Raw genomic sequence first — 17624 nt, forward strand, 5'->3', positions numbered from 1 at the left:
AATCTAGTAAGTGAGCTGGAATTGTTCTGTTCCATATGCTGTTGCCAGAGGTTTGTGAAAACTGGAAAAATACAGGAGCAATGTTTAACATGTCCACCATCTTTTAGCATGTTAGCATTTGCTAATTAGCCCTAAACACAGAGCTCAGCTGCAGCTAATGGGAATGTGATTAGTTTTGCAGTGACTTGGTCTTTAACCAGTGCAGTTCACCTCGAGAGGACCATGAATATCTGTGCATAATGTCATCACACTGCTTTAGTTGTTGAGACATTTCAATCTTGACCACAAACAGAGGAAATGTTAGTGTTTTTGGTAGATTTTTCCCTGAATAAGTGATTATTGTGTCCTGCTGGTCGTGCTACAGGAAGGCAGAACCAAATCCACTGGGATTCATCCTCTGGGCACCAAGAATGTGCCAAATTCCATGGCAATCCAATGTTAACCTTAAAAAAAAGAAAGATTCAGGGGATCATCAACTTCATCCTCTTGGGACCGTGCATCCATCCCGTTGTCGAGGTATTGCGGTCTGAACCAAAATGGTGGACTGACACTTTTTTCTGAATAACTCTGTGTGATGGAGCCGATCTGTCTCCGAGCAGCTGCTGACAAGTTAAAAAGTGTTACTAAACACTGATTTCATTAGTTATATTCATTCTTTCATGCAGCGTGTCTACAGGAGTATTTCTCTCTCATCACGAGGCCATTTGGCCACTAAAAGCCTCAGACAATGTCCCATTGATTGATGGATTATCGCAGGCACTTATGGCTACCAACCTGCTTATGGCCACATCAAATGCAACTCATCTGTGGGGTTTTTTTTCTCTTCTTCTTCTTCTTTTTTTTGACAGCACATGGACCGCACAAGCAGAGAGAGAGAGAAGAAGAGACATAACTTCACATGAGTGATATGCAGACGTCTGCCATTCCCTCCCTCCATGCTTCTCTTAACTCATCCACCCCCATCTGTTCATCCTAAGCACAGCACAATCTGGCGCGCTGCAACCATCAGGTGTAGGCTGCACACACACATTAACACACTAACACACAGCCCCCCCAGCCTTTCATTACCTCACACACTAACTTTTAGTTCCTGTTTCTCTATAAATGAGAAATTAAGGCATTTGGAGAAACTTTTATTCACAGGGCGTCCTCAGGCCAGACACAAGCCTCTAACTCTTTCCCACTGGACTGGAGCAGGGGGCCAAAGTTGGGCCCGTGTAACTCCCCCTATATACCGTCCCCTTTATTCAGGCCTGATGTGTGAATCTTTATGTGCGCTCCTCCTGACCTCCCCCTGAATCCTGCTCCGGGATCCCAGTGATGGAAACAGCTCCAGACAAAAGCAGGATGAGACTCAAAGGCAGTGAAAGGGAGAATGAGAGGGGAGGTGGGAGGAGTTCGGAGGGAAACGGCCCTGCCAGCCTTTAAATCATCATTGGAAAGTCATTAGAAAGCTGGCGGGGCCGGGCGGAGACGGCCGCACAGATTGCGCGCTCCCGAGCACAATACTGGTAATGAAGTGGAAGCTAAGAGGGAGTGTCCCCGGACAGATTTCTTTGCACTGGTTACTCCACCGGCCCTAAAGTTTCCCCACAATCTGTGTGTTGGGTGTAAAAAGCTGCATTCATGAGATGTTAACCGCTTTGTTCGTCGGGAGGAATTTATTCAAAGTGTTGCAGCTATCAGCGACAGATGGGCAGGAAGGTGATGGATCGGAGCAGAAGTTAACTAAAAGAAAAAGGGGATGGAGGAAAGAGAATAGATGTTTAGTGGAACTGGACGTTACCAATCTGGTGGCACTCCGGTGCCAGTCCAGGCCTCACCACAGCCTGGTGCAGCGCTGCATGTGGACTGTCGGTGCCCTGCTGGAGCAGACGTGATGCAGAGCAGCCTGTAGCAGCATATAGTCTGTCCATCACTTGTGTTGTTCCCCTTAAAACAAGCATATTTACTCTGCAGTTTGGTGCAAGTTCATCACTCACTTTAGGGAGATGACTAGGGGGGAGTTCTCTACTTTTTCTTTAGCATTTATGTCCAAAAGTCTGTTCAGGTTTCAGATGTTAAACAATAAACAGACCAGATTGTTTCACTCATGAGAAGAGTACAGAGGAAACATTATGGCTTCGTCTAACAGTTGTTCATCTATTATAGAAAGTCATAAAATTGTGAAAAATGCTCATTCAGACACCCCAGATCAAGTGCATCAGATGATCGCCCTGGAGAAGCTGGAACCAGCAGATGTTTTATTTCAAATTATCAATTGAATGCTAAAATAGTGGATTAACTTCTAGGCTAATCAGTTCAGATCCAGCAACACATGAGGTTCAGCCCTGCTCACCACCTTCAGATAGTTCCTGTGAGAAGTAACATTTCTGTGCCAGTTCATTTCATTTAAAGATGTGTTTCTCTGTGAAAAGCTACCACCTTAACACAAGTGCCTCCATTCTCACCATATAGGGCCCCACACAAAAGAGCCTAATTAACCTGAGCACCACTTTGTCGCGTATTCAGTTTCCAAGAAGAGCGCAGGGATAATGCAGGCTGGCTGGGAGCATCAGGCCTCCGTTAGTGGAGTGTGATTCTCCCTGTAAGACCTCCAAACAGGGGCCGTGACACAGGTTTCTCAAGTGCTGCACTCTGGAGCTGATGGGCGCATTCACTCCTAATCATTTTCATCAATAGTGTGGAGGGTGAGGCCATTACCCAGGAGTGCGCCCCCCCGGCGCACAGGCGATAATTGGATAATTAGTGCTGGGAACCAATTAGGACTCTGTGCTTGTGATGGCACGCGAGTTAAGCAAAGGTTAGCTGGGAGGTGGGGGGGGTGGGGTTTGTGTGATCGATTATCTTAGACACCCCCCCTCACACAGACACTCACAGATCTCACCCTCCTGCTCTCTCTCCCCCCTCCCTCCCTCCCTCCCTCTCTCTCTCCCTCCACCGCTTATCTGCTGGACAAAAGAGACCAAATCGTCCATTTCCATCTGAATGAGTTAAGCCCCAACAAGAGGCAGGGATCGGGCGACCGGCTTCACACCCCGAATACCCGGCGATCACCAGAGCAAATGGGCTCACAATGCTGGAGAAAAGAAAGAATGGAGGGGAGGGGGGGGTCCTCTAAAGATATATTTATATATGTTAAAGAAAATGCTAATACGGGCCGTGAAGAAAAGAGAGGATTTCAGACACTCTCTCTAATTCTGCTATTGTTGAACTCGCGTGCAGACGGGCGAGAGCGACACGGTGGTCACGTGAGGGAGAGACTTATTCTGGGTTTTTTAGGTGTGTGTCCTTCAGATGGCAGCTTTGCTCCGGGTGGGGGGGATGGATGGGTGCAGAAGCCCGTCAAACATTTTAAGAAAAGTCTCCTTGTCTAGAGTTTTTAATCCGCAGGGCGAGACTCAACATAGTGTAATACTCTTTTCATTAGAGTGTGTGTGTGTGTGTGTGTGTGTGTGTGTGTGTGTGTGTGTGTGTGTGTGAGAATGCATTTAAACATTCACTCATCTTTTTGCTGCCACTTCAAACCGTTTACTAGTCCTTTCTGTCTCTACTACACCAGTGCTGCTGTTATAACTGCTGCTAATTAAAGCTTAATTAGCTGTTAATGCAACAACTTATTAAGGGGCTGTATGAGAGTCACTGGGGTGCTGAGGAGGGTTGAGCCTTCACTGAAATTACACATAATTATTACTGTTTCATTGAAATCTCCTCTGGAGGTGGAGAGAAAACCGTCCCCACGACATGCCAAACTAATAAAACCTGTGTGGATGGTAATGAAAGCCTGGTGCAGCAGCAAAGAGGAACATTATGGACCATACTGCCAGTGCACGTCGTCTCTAAGTAGGAAGGAGGAAACAAAATGTGGGAGAGTAAAAAGCCTGTGAAGGAGAAGTCTCCTCCACCTTAGATTCCTCCTGAGTGAACGAGGATGTGATGTAGAGGTAATTATGGTACAGTCCAATCAATCAAGAGATTTTTTTCCCCCCCAAACCTGGCAACCCAAAAGTTCCTATTAAGGGACCATAACTGATCTTTAAAGCTAATGAGTTCCTCCCCTTAACGACCCGTTAGCTCCAACCTCACTCTGCATACAGGAGCCTGCCTGCAGAGCCGTCCTAACACCTCTATAACATGGGTCTATATATATATATATATATATATATATATATATATATATAGTTCTGCTGTGAGGCCCCTGATCCTTTAGGACAGGCCTGACTGAGCCTAACTATGCAAGCTGCTTGACTGGATGTTGTCCATTCAGGTGTCTCCTATTTGACTTTCTGTGGCAGATGGGTTCTGTATAGAACCTGCCAACTGATATTAGCTTCTACTGCAAGGCAAGTGTTGCCCCTGAAAAAAGAGTGTGTGTGTGTGTGTGTGTGTGAGAGAGAGAGGGGGGGGGAGGGAGAGAGGGCATGAGCGAAAAGGAGACTGAGTCCAATGGGAAGAATGAGAAAATCTCCTAAAGAGCCGTGACGGGGCCCTGGTGCTCTCTAAATGTATTTTAATAGGAGGGACCCTGATGTCCAGGCCAATTCATCTCCCATCTCCCCGTAATGAAAGGAGTCGTGGCCGGGACCGGGGCAGGTTCTGGGGGAGAGGGGGAGGGAGGAAGAGAGGGAGGGATGGAGGGAGGGATGGTTACAAAGGCTGCATGTGGCTTCGGCTCATTATGCTGCAGTTAGGCGGAGGGCTGCATGGAGGCAGCGGGGGTCAGGGTCCCCACAGGCCGGCTCAGGGGCCACAATGCCGGCATGGACGGCTGCAAAGGGAGGCCCTGCCACGCCATTATCCCGCCACTACTAACGAGGGCTTCATACGCCTTTGATATAATCTCACTATTGAAATCCTGATAAATCCCCCCTGCGTTTACAGCCAAATCCCATTTGTAACGGGTTCGTGGAAGACTGTGTGAGCTTGTGCGTGACCGCCTGTGAGAGTGTGTGTGTGTGTGTGTGTGTGTGTGTCGTCTTCACCTGCGCCTCCCTGTTCTGGCAGACGAGGCCAAGGAGAGTCGCATGTTACACCAGCTTTAGTTTAAAAAAAAAAAAAAAAATCCCCTCTTTCGCGCACAAGACATCTCGTGAGCTGATCTGAGGCGAGACCGAATTAGAATAAAATCAATGTTTAAGTGGATCCAGTCCCTTTCTGGCTCCAGATATGATCTGATAGGCAAACAATCAGGATTACAGCACACTAGGGGGATGAATAATAGAAGACGGGAAGCAAATTTATGGAATTTATTAATGAGAATCAAATGATGCTGTTACCACCAGTTACACCACATTCTTCTGGAGCTGCCTCAGCACCATCACAGGTCCATTATGGGAAATCTCATCCGTGTGTGGGTGAGTGGGTCCGGGCGCCCGGAGAGGGTGGAGGGAAAAGGACAAGTCATGCCACGTTCTCGCACGCATGAAGTTATTCTGCTTTCAGAGGTGGGGAGGGAGAGAGGGAGGTCAGTGGGGCAGCCCAGCGTGCCCGGTGGCTGCTCTCACTCCACCGGGCTAGACGCGGGACACGTGTGCGTGGGGATCCAGCCGATCAGTGTTGGAGCATAAATCTGTTAACACGGAGAGTGGGCCCGTGTGGTACAGCATCCTGAGCAGATACTCCTATTCAAATGCTTTGTCCTCTAGCTCAGGGACACTGCGCATCTCTGTGCTCCCCCCCCCCCACCCCCCCATGTGTCGGTGCGCAGACTCATTTAACAGCCCGAGGAACATAAACAAGCAACGGAAACTATAGCAGTATTAAATCAAGCCCCGCGTTTAGCCCACATATTGGGCGCCTCGCTCCTCAGCACAGTCCAGGAATCTCCAAACAGGGGGTTTAGAGGTCTTTCAGAAGTCCCCCTTTCCCCCCTCTCAGAGCCCGGATTGGTCACAGTGCGGCTCATTTGCATGCCTCGCCGTATAAACCCTCCTGCAGACACTGCAGCCCTCTTGCGCTGAGAGAGCAGCACACCTCCAGTAGAGAGAGAGGGAGAGAGGGAGAGAGAGAGAGGAGCGCGTCCGGAGTGCGCATTGAGAGACATATGGAATATTTATCACAGGCTTTCTACAAAAACACAAACCCCCCCGGAGAGCGGACAGCAGCGGAGAGGGGATAGTTTGGGTTTTTTTGCCAGTGCGTTTTGGTGAAACTTTAAAACGGACTCAGCGCGGACAGTTTTCTGAATTTCACGTTATTGTGGAGTGAAGGTGTCAAGATGGGAGGAACAGGGTGGAACGGGCTGTCGGTGCTGGTGTGCGTCTGTTTGGCGAGCCTGGCCGCGGTCACACAGGGGAAGACGGTGAAATATCAGACGTTTGAGGAAGACGCACCGGGGACGGTGATTGGAAACTTGGCCAAGGACATCTCCTCCTCTCCCGCTTCGTCGGGGGGCTCCAGGACCAATTTCAGGATGATGAAACAGTTCAACTCCTCTTTCATCCGTCTGAGGGAGAGCGACGGGCAGCTGACCATCGGGGAGAGGATAGACAGGGAGCGGGTCTGCAAACACACCCTGCACTGCCTCATCGCCTTCGACGTGGTCAGCTTCTCCAAAGAGCAGTTCAAACTCATCCACGTCGAGGTGGAGGTCAAGGACATCAACGACAACTCCCCCGAGTTCCCCCGGAAAGAGTCGAGTCTGGAGATCTCCGAGAACACAGCGGTGGGCACGCGGATCCCGCTGGACTTTGCCGCGGATGAGGACGTCGGTGTGAACTACATCCAGAGCTACCAGATCTCCGTCAACAGCCACTTTTCAATTGACGTCCTCAGCAGGGCCGACGGGGTTAAATATGCGGAGCTGGTGCTCATGAAGGAGCTGGACCGGGAGACGCAGGCTACTTACGCGCTGGAGCTGGTCGCCATGGACGGTGGCAACCCGTCCCGCACCGGAACGACGCGCATCAACGTCAAGGTGAAAGACTACAACGACAACAGCCCGGTGTTCGACAGGAACAGCTTCTCCGTGGACCTGCCCGAGGACGCACCGGTGGGCTCCCTCCTGCTGGACCTGAACGCGGAGGACCCGGACGAGGGGCTGAACGGGGAGGTGGTGTACGGGTTCGGCAACCAGGTGCCCACGGAGATACGGCAACTCTTCAGAGTGGACAGGAAGACCGGACGGCTCACCCTGGAGAGCCCGATCGACTTTGAAAGTAAGAACACGTACGAGTTTGACGTCCAGGCCACCGACCTGGGTCCGAACCCGAGCCCGGCCATCTGCAAAATTGTAGTCCAGGTGCAGGACGTTAACGACAACGCGCCGGAGATCTCCATCACCCCCATGACGTCCATCACGGCGGGGATAGCCTACATCACCGAGGCGGCGGCCAGAGAGAGTTTCGTGGCTCTGGTCAGCACCTCGGACAGAGACTCTGGCGCCAACGGGCAGGTGCACTGCACGCTGTACGGACACGACCACTTCCGGCTGCAGCAGGCGTACGAGGACAGCTTCATGATAGTGAGCACCAGCCCGCTGGACCGGGAGAAGATCCCCGAGTACAACCTCACAGTGGTGGCGGAGGATCTGGGCTCCCCCCCCTTCAGGACCATCACCCAGTACACCATCAGACTGACGGACGAGAACGACAACGCTCCGGTGTTCAGTAAGCCGGTGTACGAGGTGGCCGTGGTGGAGAATAACGCACCTGGCGCGTACATCACCACGGTGGTGGCGCGGGACATGGACATGGGGTCAAACGGGAAGGTCAGCTACAAACTGGCGGACACGTACTTCATGGGCTCCCCCATCTCCACCTTCGTGTCGCTGGACCCCGCCAGCGGGTCGCTTTACGCGCTCCGGAGCTTCAACTACGAGGTGATGAAGCAGCTGGAGCTCCGCATCACGGCCAGCGACGGCGGCTCCCCGCCCCTGACCGGCAGCGCGAACGTGTACGTGAGGATCGCGGACCAGAACGATAACGCACCGGTCATCACGCAGCCGGCTCTCAACAACGGCTCCGCGGAGGTCCTCCTGCCGCGGGACGCACCGAGCGGCTACGTCATCACCCGGGTGGAGGCGCGGGACGCGGACGAGGGCGTGAACTCAGAGCTGTCCTACGGGCTGGCCACCGGGGAACCCTCCGTGTTCTCCGTTAACAAAGCCACCGGGGAGATCTACCTGAACCAGGTGCTCAGCCACGACGTGGACGAAACCCTGAGCGTGACCGTGACGGTGAGTGACAACGGGAGGCCCGCGCTCACCTCCACCGCCACGCTCCACTTCCTCATCATCGCGGGCTCCCCGCCGAGCGACCGCACCGTGTACCAGCCAGGCAGCGGGGACGAGGTGCACGCGCAGTGGGACCTGTCCGTGGTCATTATCGTGGTCCTCGCGGGGAGCTGCACGCTCCTGCTGCTCGCCATCATCCTCATCGCCACCACGTGCAACCGGCGCAAGCGGGACAAAAGCGGAGAGGACAGCGACTCGTACGGGGAGAAGGGCACGCTGGAGCGGGGCAGGAACCACGTGGGAGACAACCCGCTCCTGCCTCTCCACGGGGCCGGGGGAGGGACCAGCTTTGACGGGCACTCGTACAGCAGCCAGCCCGGGGGGTTCACCCCGGCTCACCCCGGGGGCAGCGACATGTGCTCGGCCTCAGAGGACGGCAGCGAGGTGCCCTGTGTGTACGACTCAGACAGCAACAGCAAGCTGCGAGGGACGAAACACGAGGTGAGATGTTCCTCTGAGGTGTGTGTGTGTGTGTGTGTGTGTGTGTGTGTGTGTGTGGGGGGGGGGGGGGGGGGGGGGGGGGGGGGGGGCTGTAGGGAGAACAACAACAACAACAACAAAAAGGAGCACCTGCAGTGTGTTCAACCACCAAACACTAACCTCTGCTGTCTCTCTCCTCTCCCCCCCCTGCAGGGATACTCCACTCTGCCTGGCTATGGGAATGGCAAAGAGGCGGTGAGGCCCATCACCATCTGGAAGGGGAACTCCTACACCACCATCTCTGCCAGGGACCCGGCCTTCAGTGGCAAAGACAGCGGCAAAGGAGACAGTGACTTCAACGACAGCGACAGTGATGTGAGTGGAGACACCGGCCTGAAGAAGGACGCAGCAGCCGTTCCCCCCATGGGCGGCCAAAATGGTAAGGACAGCACCACCTCAGATCTGACTGTCTGCAGCAAATGGTGCCAATTAGGTGATTTGGTGCTAACCCCCCCCCCCCCTCTCTCTCTCTCCCTCCTCCTCCCCTCTAGCTCTGTGGGCTTGCACCAGTGAGTGTAAGGTCCTGGGTCACTCAGACCGCTGCTGGAGCCCCTCAGCAGTGAGAGCCAACGCGGCCCCCTCCCCGGCCCCGACCCTCTCCTCCTTCAGCAGCCTCCCCAAGACGGCCTCCCTGCCCCGGGACCCCCACCGCAGGGACAACTACTACCAGGCCCACATCCCCAAGACAGTGGGGCTGCAGAGCGTGTACGAGAAGGTGCTGCACAGAGAGTACGACTACGTCCTGGTCACCCCACCCAGGCCTGTGAGGGTGCAGGAGATCAGTGACATAACCATCCCTGTTTACACCCCCACCCCGACACACTGTCCCAACAATGACGTCTAGAACACACACATGAGAAGCTCACTCTCAAAGAAATGTATAGTGTATTCAAAGTTTTAATTTATGATTGGTTGACAATGACTGGAGTGTGCACATAGAAGTTTCTATCCTCGTATCTGTGTGAGTTTGTTCCACTGTAAAAGCCACATTTGATGTCCATTCAATCACTTTGAGAATTTTTTGTCGGACATGAAGTGTATCATATGCAAGTTTTGTACATACAGAGATTCTATTTTTTTTATAAAAGTAATAATTAAGCAAAGATGTGTACATATGAATTGTAATTATTGATCTTTAAGCACGCTGACTATTTAAAATGGCCCCAGAAACTGTGCAGTTTGAGAGCCGGTGACCCACAAATGTATCAAGTTGATAAGAGATGTAAGAAATTATCTGAATGCAATAATAAGTAATTGTACAGATTTTTTTTTTTTTTTTAATGGTCACGATATTCTGAGAGAAAATAAACTTTGAAATATTGTTCTGAAACATGTGAGTGATGAGTTTGTGCTGAGAGGTGAGGTGAGGTGAGGCTGGGGGGGAGGGGGGCAGTGTGTTTGTGATGCCCTGCAGGAACATCAGTCAGGCCAGTCACTGGTGGAAGCCAACAGGCGTCGCTGTTATTGCAGCAGTGAGCTCCTGTCCTTGCAGCCCACCGGCGAAGGTCAGTTTAGTTTTTTGCGAATTTTGCTGGTGAGGTGCCAGAGCCAAGGTTTTCTAGCAAATCACTCCTCGTCTCATGCATATCAAAAGCGGAAACCTTCACAGTTACCCTCCCTCATTTCCACGGACTTAATAACAACTGCATTTTCCTGCCTTGAGAGTTGAAGAATTAAAGATAACACCCAGGTCTCCTTTCCATGAATCACCACCACCTCCACCGCACAGACACATAATGAGGCTGGTTGTGCGTAAAGGCGCATTAAGTTTGCCTCCGAAAGAAAAGTCAAACTGAGTAAGTTTGGTAGGCATCCAAATGCAGGTGATTTTTGTCAAAGAACATGAAGTCCTTGTGAGCAAATCCTCCTGCTATCCTGTCAGGCTGTTTTTTTGTCTGTCTGCCAAATGCGCACGCTGCGCCCCTTACGTAATCCCCCCATTAACATTCATGGGTTCAGGGCATTTTTCATAATAGTAACGCAGTTCTGGACTCGGATATGGAGGGTAGAGGGAAATAAGACCCGAGTGTGCCCAACAAGCTGCCCCTTTCTGCTGTCTGTCATGTAAATATCGTCTCCGAGCTGGAGAAAACATGCCACATTCCGCCAGAGTCACCTCTGACCTGCAGCCGTCTGTGGAGGCATTGAGAGAGAGAGAGAGAGGGGAGGGAGGGGAGGGAAGGTGAGTGCGCAAAGGTGATTTGAGGAGACAGCCTCACCCTTCCTTTATCATCCTCTTAATTGCTGAATAGATGTTTGATGATATGAAATTCCGAGGATCATAGCAGGGATCAAACTCATGTAACTTACATGAGCAGCCTATAAGATCTTCAAAGAGGAAAAATGAATAATGCTTCTCTTTTTTCCCCCCTTTTTTTGGGAGGGGAGGGGGGAAGCAGAAGTTTTGACTTCGGTTAGTGGCTGCTCATAATGCGGTGATCAACAGCTGGAGGTTACATTTTACCTTTTTATTAAAAGTCACAAAAGTTGGAAAAGGCTTCAGCACTAAAACACGACCTGCCTGCAAGAGAGAGGCGTCCGTCCTCCCCCCTGAGAGAGAGAGAGAGAGAGAGAGAGAGAGAGAGAGAGAGAGAGGGAGAGAGAGAGAGAGAGAGAGAGAGGGAGGGGGGAAGAGAGAGAGAGAGAGAGGAGTTAGTGGACTGGGGTTTCCTCAGGTGTTTGGCTCCAGTCATGGCCGGGAACTCAGAGAAAGTACCGATCGCCTCGGCGGGACCAGAGGACCTGCAGCAGTTCATGCCCCCGGTGAGTTTTTGAGGGTCATCGGGTCTGAGGTGCAGGAGGCAGCGGGTCCAGGTGAGGTGTTCGGTGCTCAGGTAGATGTTAAGCAGGACAGAAGACCGAAGCTTTCTCCTCTCGGTGATGGAGGTGACTTTAGGAAACAACTGGGGTTGTTAGAAGCTGCTAATCCAAAGCCTGATGAGGGTTTGTCCTCTACCTGGTTACTGCAGACTCATGCGGGGTCTGTGGGGTCTGCTTGTTTTCCCCGCAGGCCTACTCCGCCGTGGCGGTGAAGCCCGCGGCCACCGGCCGCCTCCTGAAGGCCGGGATCGCGGTGCTCATAGCCGGGGCCCTCCTCCTGCTCCTGGGGGCCGTCGGGGCTTTCTACTTCTGGAACAACAATGAAAAACACGTAAGAATAAGATTTGACTGTTCCTCTTATTAACACTGACAGAAATGTTTTTGTAGGAGGCTGCAGGGGAGTTATTTAGGGGGAGGAGTTGACTTGTTTATTCTCACTGAAGCTGGTAGTCAGCCTTTCATTGCAATATTGACACACACACACACACACAAAGTGTTCAAAGTTCAAAGTTTACAAAGCCAAATAATAACCCCAATCATTTCCACACAGTCCCTCAGGACTTTGAATCAAAACTCAAATCCAAGGCAGCCTGATCTGATCTGGTCTGATCTGATCTGATCTGATCTGATCTGATCTTCTGTAGTTTCACTGTACTTCCAAAAGTTTTCTAAAACAAGTGGCACTCAAACAGCAGGAAGCTGAAAGTGTCACACTCGTCCATTAGGATGATGTCACTTGACTGAAGAAGCTCCTGAAACAAGCTGTTTTGAATCAGAGTGAAACTCAGCAGTGAAAAATGTAACTGGTTTGAGTTGAAATGAGACTCGACGGTGGAGCAGAGCAGTTTTTTTTTCCAAGATGGATCTTTTTGCAGCGAAGGCAAACAGTAAAATGTAAATGAACCCCCCCCCCACCCACCCACCCTCCAGTAGGCCGCTTGGTGAATGGAGGCGTTGTGTGAGTGGTTTGTGTTGGAGGATCCTGGCAGGGGAGAGAGGGGTGGGGGTTGAAGGTGTGGTGGTGGTGGTGGTGGGGGGCTCTCTGGTCCGGCCGATGCTCCAGGGGCAAGAGGTGGAAGAGATGAGAAGGAAAATGTAGCTCTCAGAGTTTTTTTTTCTTCTGCTTCTTCTTCTTCTCCTCAATGTGATGTTAGAAAATGCTATTAAGGCCTGATGAAACAGCTCTGGAGGAGGGTCATCATCACCCAGAGCTGCAGGGATGGTGTTCCTCTGAGCAGGGCTGAATGAATGTGTCATCTGAAAGAGAAATGGTGAAAAGAGAGGGACGAATGTGCGAGGGGAAGTCAGAGGGTGAGATTGGAGAAGGAGGGTGAGGAGGAGTGTTGAAAGAGAGAGGGCTGGGGGTGGGGTGACTCTCGGGACTCTCATACCTTACATGCCAGTCTGAAACCCTGTGTGTGTGTGTGTGTGTGTGTGTGTGTGTGTGTGTGTGTGTGTGTGTGTGTGTGTGTGTGTGTGCAGGTCTACAATGTCCACTACAGCATGAGCATCAATGGCAAAGTGGAGGAGGGCACAATGGAGATCGACACGGCCAATAACATGGAGAGATTCAGCACCGGCAGCGGGGCGGACGAGGCCGTGGAGGTCCACGACTTTGAGATTGTGAGTTGAATTTTAAAATAATCCAAAATATCAGGAGGTTCAGGTTAAAGCGGGAGAGCAGACTCATCAACAGACGGATCAGCGCTCTCCGGGCTATCTGGAGGAAGAAGTTGATTGGATTTGTTGAAACTTAAAAGACCCTTGTGGGAGGAAGGGAGGGAGGAAGGGAGGGAGGGAGGGAGGTTTGGCTCAATGCAGCAGTGGAGAAATTAAGAACGAGTAGACATATTATGTCCCTTTTGGCCAATCAGTGTCAAGATGTATCGTCTCTCCAATTTTCATTAACTTCGGACCAGTGGTTTTTGACCTTTAATTAAAGCACCCCAATCAGGCCAATCAGACGAGTGAAGGAGCAGTTTTGTCCTTTCAGCTATTAAAATTTTGACCTTTAATCATATTGTCCCTGCCAGTGTAATGTTTAAAGCTAAAAAATGTAGCGCCAAAATGCAGCATCACCCCCCCCACTCCCCCCAAAATACTATCAAAATCAGCTGCGATGTCACATCCGATGCACAGATGTGTACCTGAGGTCTGACTTCTAGTTTTTCCTTCCAGGGGATCACAGGAATCCGTTTTTCAGGAGGAGAGAAGTGCTACATCAAGACCCAGGTGAAGGCCCGTCTGCCTGATGTGGAGGCTCTCAACAAGGACTCCATGACCTTCGACCTGGTGGGTTGGTCCTGTCTGTTTCTACGTCTACACTTCCTTCAGGCTGCAACCTGAGTTTCATTCAGCTCATCAGTGTTGCTTGTTCAACTTGACCGCTCTCATGTCTGTGAGATAGCTGATAGCTAACAGTTAGCTTAGCTTAGCATTAAGACTGGAGACAGCTAGCTTTGCTCTGTAACAAAAATCCACCTTCCAGCACCTAAAATTCACAAATTAACGAGTTGTATCTTGTTTCTTTTATGCAAAATCCAATGTGTAAAAATCGACAATATGTGGTTTTAACAGGGGTTTTGTGTTTTGGGCTTTTTCTGACATCCTTGATGTCTCGTCATCTCGTTTAATTTTTTTAGTATTTCAGACAGTGGCTACTCGTGCTGTTTGGTTCCTGCAGTGGATGGGATGGGATAAGATAAGATATTAATTTTGCATGTTGGCGTTGTCATGGCGAACACATTAGCATAGTGCTGTTTAGCATTTAGTTCAATGCACAGCTGCGCACAGTTATTTAGATCAGATCTGCAGACACAAATGTTAGTGGGCCATTCAGAAAGGGTCAAAGAGTTTCTCACTTTTGGGGACATGCCTGAGGAGGATATACATTAAAGGACATTTCAAATCTGGCAACCCAAGCATTGCTCTTAAAATAGCTAATTTAAGGCATTGATAAATCTTAAATTAACCGATTTATAAAGCCACTGGTTACGAAGAATAAACCTACAGTGTACAACGCTCCTTAGTAATTCTAGAAGTTGCTCCGCTGCATTGTTTATTTGTTAGCATGAATCACCCAAGCCAATGATCTACCAGGAGCACACGGGTGATATTTATGTGTGGGTTCCCATCACTTAACAGCTTGGTGGACTCTATTAAGATCAATAAACACAACAGAGGACTACGAGTGTGTGTGTGTGTGTGTGTGTGTGTGTGTGTGTGTGCACCACTATCACAGAGCACCAACACCACCGCCTGCGATTGTTCAATTGAGGCTGTCTGATAATTAAAATCATTTAGCTCTGCATAAGCCTCACATCCACATAAATCCACATCACCAGAATTGCCCTCACGAACGCGCATGAACACACAAACCGGTGCACACACACACACACACACACAATCACACAATTAATTATCGCGCAGGGCTGCTCTCATCGCTTCTCTCTGCCTCATAAAAGATCATTTCTTTCACGTTTGCGCTTTTGTGTGTGTTTGTGTTATTGCCTATCTTTGCCTCATAAATGATCGTTTGGTTCACGTGTGTGTGTGTGTGTGTGTGTGTGTGTGTGTAGACAGGGAGATGCTGTTATAATGGTTGCTCCAGGCTGGTCATTTGCTATAATTTAGAATGATGGCAAATATGGGTTAGATAAGCACACACACACAGCCACACACACACACACACACACATGCGTCGCCATCCAGAGAGAGTGGGTCAGATAAACTGTTATCAGTCGAGCAGTGGAGAAGGACCCCCGCTTTTATTTGTCCCTCCAGCAAATCATTTGAGCTGAAAAATAAATAAATAAATAACTGCATTTCTGAAAGGTTGGAGGATAACGGTCCCTAAACATGGCTGTGGCTAGTGCAGCCCTCAGGAACACACGCCTCTGGGCAAAACCATCCACCCCACAGAATTCCCCTTTTACCTGCAGGCTGTGGATACACAGTATGCATGTTTACACAGTCTCTCCACTGAAAACCTCATTAGTTTATCTGCAGAAACCTGCAAATTTAGGCCATCTAATCTCCCCTTCCCTTCAGATCTTGATGAGTCCTGACATTGTGTGTACAGCTAAACGTTAGTGCAAAAAGGAATCTGTATACTAGAGCCTTAAGGGCCTCCTTTTTACTACTCGATTTTATGTTGTTCTAAGCAGCGTTAACAGCACAGCATTAATGCAGATTAGACTCGGACAGGATGCAGAGACTGTGGGCTATTTAAAGGGGGAGGCTAGTAACAAGATCCATAAACAAGTGTGACATTGCGCCTTCAGCGCTGTCGGACGACTCCAGATGTTTTGCTGTGATGTTTGTTTGTCTCGTTTCTCCCTGAAGGAGGACGAGGTGATGCCGGCCAAATTTGAGGATGATCTGATCTGGGTGGCGGCTGGCGCTCCCCTCTCGGACTCTGCCTTCCTCAGCAACAAGATAAAGGACCTGTGCGGAGACCTGCCAATCTTCTGGCTCCGTCCCACCTACTCCACCAGTAAGCAATCAGACGGCTCGTGGTGAAGGAGTGCATCACAAAACAAAGAGGACGCGGGTCAAGCGGTCTCAGCAATTTCCATTTAGCCTTGCAGTTGTTTAAGCCAAAGAGAGAAAAACAGGCTGAAAAGAAAAGCAGAAGTCCGTTTGAAGTTTCCGAGCTCCTGAGTGTACAATTTTTAGCACGCTGGGAGGTCAGAAGTTCTCAAAACACAATTTCATTCTACTTTATCTGAGGACTTCAAAAATGCTGCCAGAGCAACGGCTGTGCAATCAGGAGTCGGGCCACATTAGTGCCACTCCGCTCCTAAATTTGGTCTGCTGTCAGATACTGAGGCTGTGATGTGTGCAGGCGGACAGAGGAAGAGGAGGGCCGCCCCACGTCAGCGCCGCCAGGCAGCCGTGGCCGGGGAGGAAGAGGAGGACGTGGAGGCCGAGTTCAACCCGGAGAACCCCTATCAGGTGAGTCACGCAAACCGAGTCACACATTCGTCTTCTTCTGTTGTGTTTACGTCCCGCTGCAGCGCCCGCGACTGTCTGTTCACATCTGAGGGCGGCCTGAGAAGGCTTTTGCCGAGGAGAGTTTCTCACAGCTGTGCGAGCGGCAGCAGATGCCGGGGTCACGGCGGAGGGGCCCGGATTGTCACTGCAAATTTGAGTGTATGCGTGGGTGTGTTTACTGTGCGTGTGTTTTCTATGTGCGCCCGTCCAAAGCTTTCCTTTCAGCATTGAGTCTGTATGAATAATTCCACAACACACCCCCCCTCTCCTCCTCCTCCTCCTCCTCCTCCTCCTCCTCCTCCTCCTCCTCCTCCTCCTCCTCCTCCTCCTCCTCCTCCTCCTCCTCCTCCTCCTCTGCTGTGGCCCCTTTGCCCTGCTGAGCACACAGACTCCCATACATACTCACCCCCGTGCCCTCCATCCTCACCCCTTATGCTGGACCCCATTTTTCCTAATCCCCTCTCCCTTCCCACTCACATATGCACCCCCCCCACACACACACACACACAAACACCTCCCTCCAACCCCTGCTACACACTCCTGACAACCGCAGAGGGGGGTAAATAGCAAGCACTGCGTTGAAGAATAAAATATTTGACAACAAAAACCCACATCTGACAACATCCCCTCCTCCCCATCCCGCCTGTCGGAAATCCATTTTTAATTGGTGTGAAACGAGCGCTGCAGACGTACAGTATCAGATAGCAGAATGTGAGCAAACACTGTTTACTCTCCTCTCAGAGGGGCCTCGAGGGCGAGCAGGGCACCATGAACATTGACCCCATGCTGGACCACCAGGGAGTGTGCTGCACCGAGTGCCGTCGCAGCTACACCCACTGCCAGAGGATCTGCGAGCCCCTGGGAGGGTACCACCCGTGGCCGTACCACTACAGAGGCTGCAGGGTGGCCTGCAGGGTTATCATGCCCTGCAACTGGTGGGTGGCGCGCATTCTGGGTCTGGTGTAAACACCTGGGAGATGGTAGAGTCCAGGAGGGGAGAAACTAGGGAGGGGCGGGGATCCAAGGGAGGGGAAAGTTTAGGAAAGGGAGGCGGTGGCTTGTTATCGTCATCTACTGTAGTCACCTGCTGGTCTGA

The 17624-nt window shown here is 50.9% G+C and overlaps 2 protein-coding genes across 2 annotated transcripts; both read left to right on the forward strand.

Moving 5' to 3' along the window:
• The first annotated feature begins 6217 nt into the window (after positions 1-6217).
• On the forward strand, positions 6218-9557 carry LOC139214078 (protocadherin-8-like). The gene is made up of 3 exons (XM_070844816.1): positions 6218-8674; positions 8867-9092; positions 9205-9557. The coding sequence occupies exons 1-3, from the start codon at positions 6218-6220 to the stop codon at positions 9555-9557; spliced, it is 3036 nt and encodes a 1011-aa protein (XP_070700917.1).
• Positions 9558-11404: 1847 nt separating this feature from the next.
• Positions 11405-17494, forward strand: LOC139214808 (leukocyte cell-derived chemotaxin 1-like). Its single transcript, XM_070845733.1, has 7 exons — positions 11405-11476; positions 11724-11864; positions 13016-13156; positions 13712-13825; positions 15878-16028; positions 16380-16489; positions 17270-17494. Exons 1-7 carry the CDS (start codon positions 11405-11407, stop codon positions 17492-17494), a joined length of 954 nt encoding a protein of 317 aa, XP_070701834.1.
• Positions 17495-17624: the final 130 nt, after the last annotated feature.

Source organism: Pempheris klunzingeri, chromosome 15, assembly GCF_042242105.1.
Source record: "Pempheris klunzingeri isolate RE-2024b chromosome 15, fPemKlu1.hap1, whole genome shotgun sequence".
NCBI classification, from domain to species: domain Eukaryota; kingdom Metazoa; phylum Chordata; class Actinopteri; order Acropomatiformes; family Pempheridae; genus Pempheris; species Pempheris klunzingeri.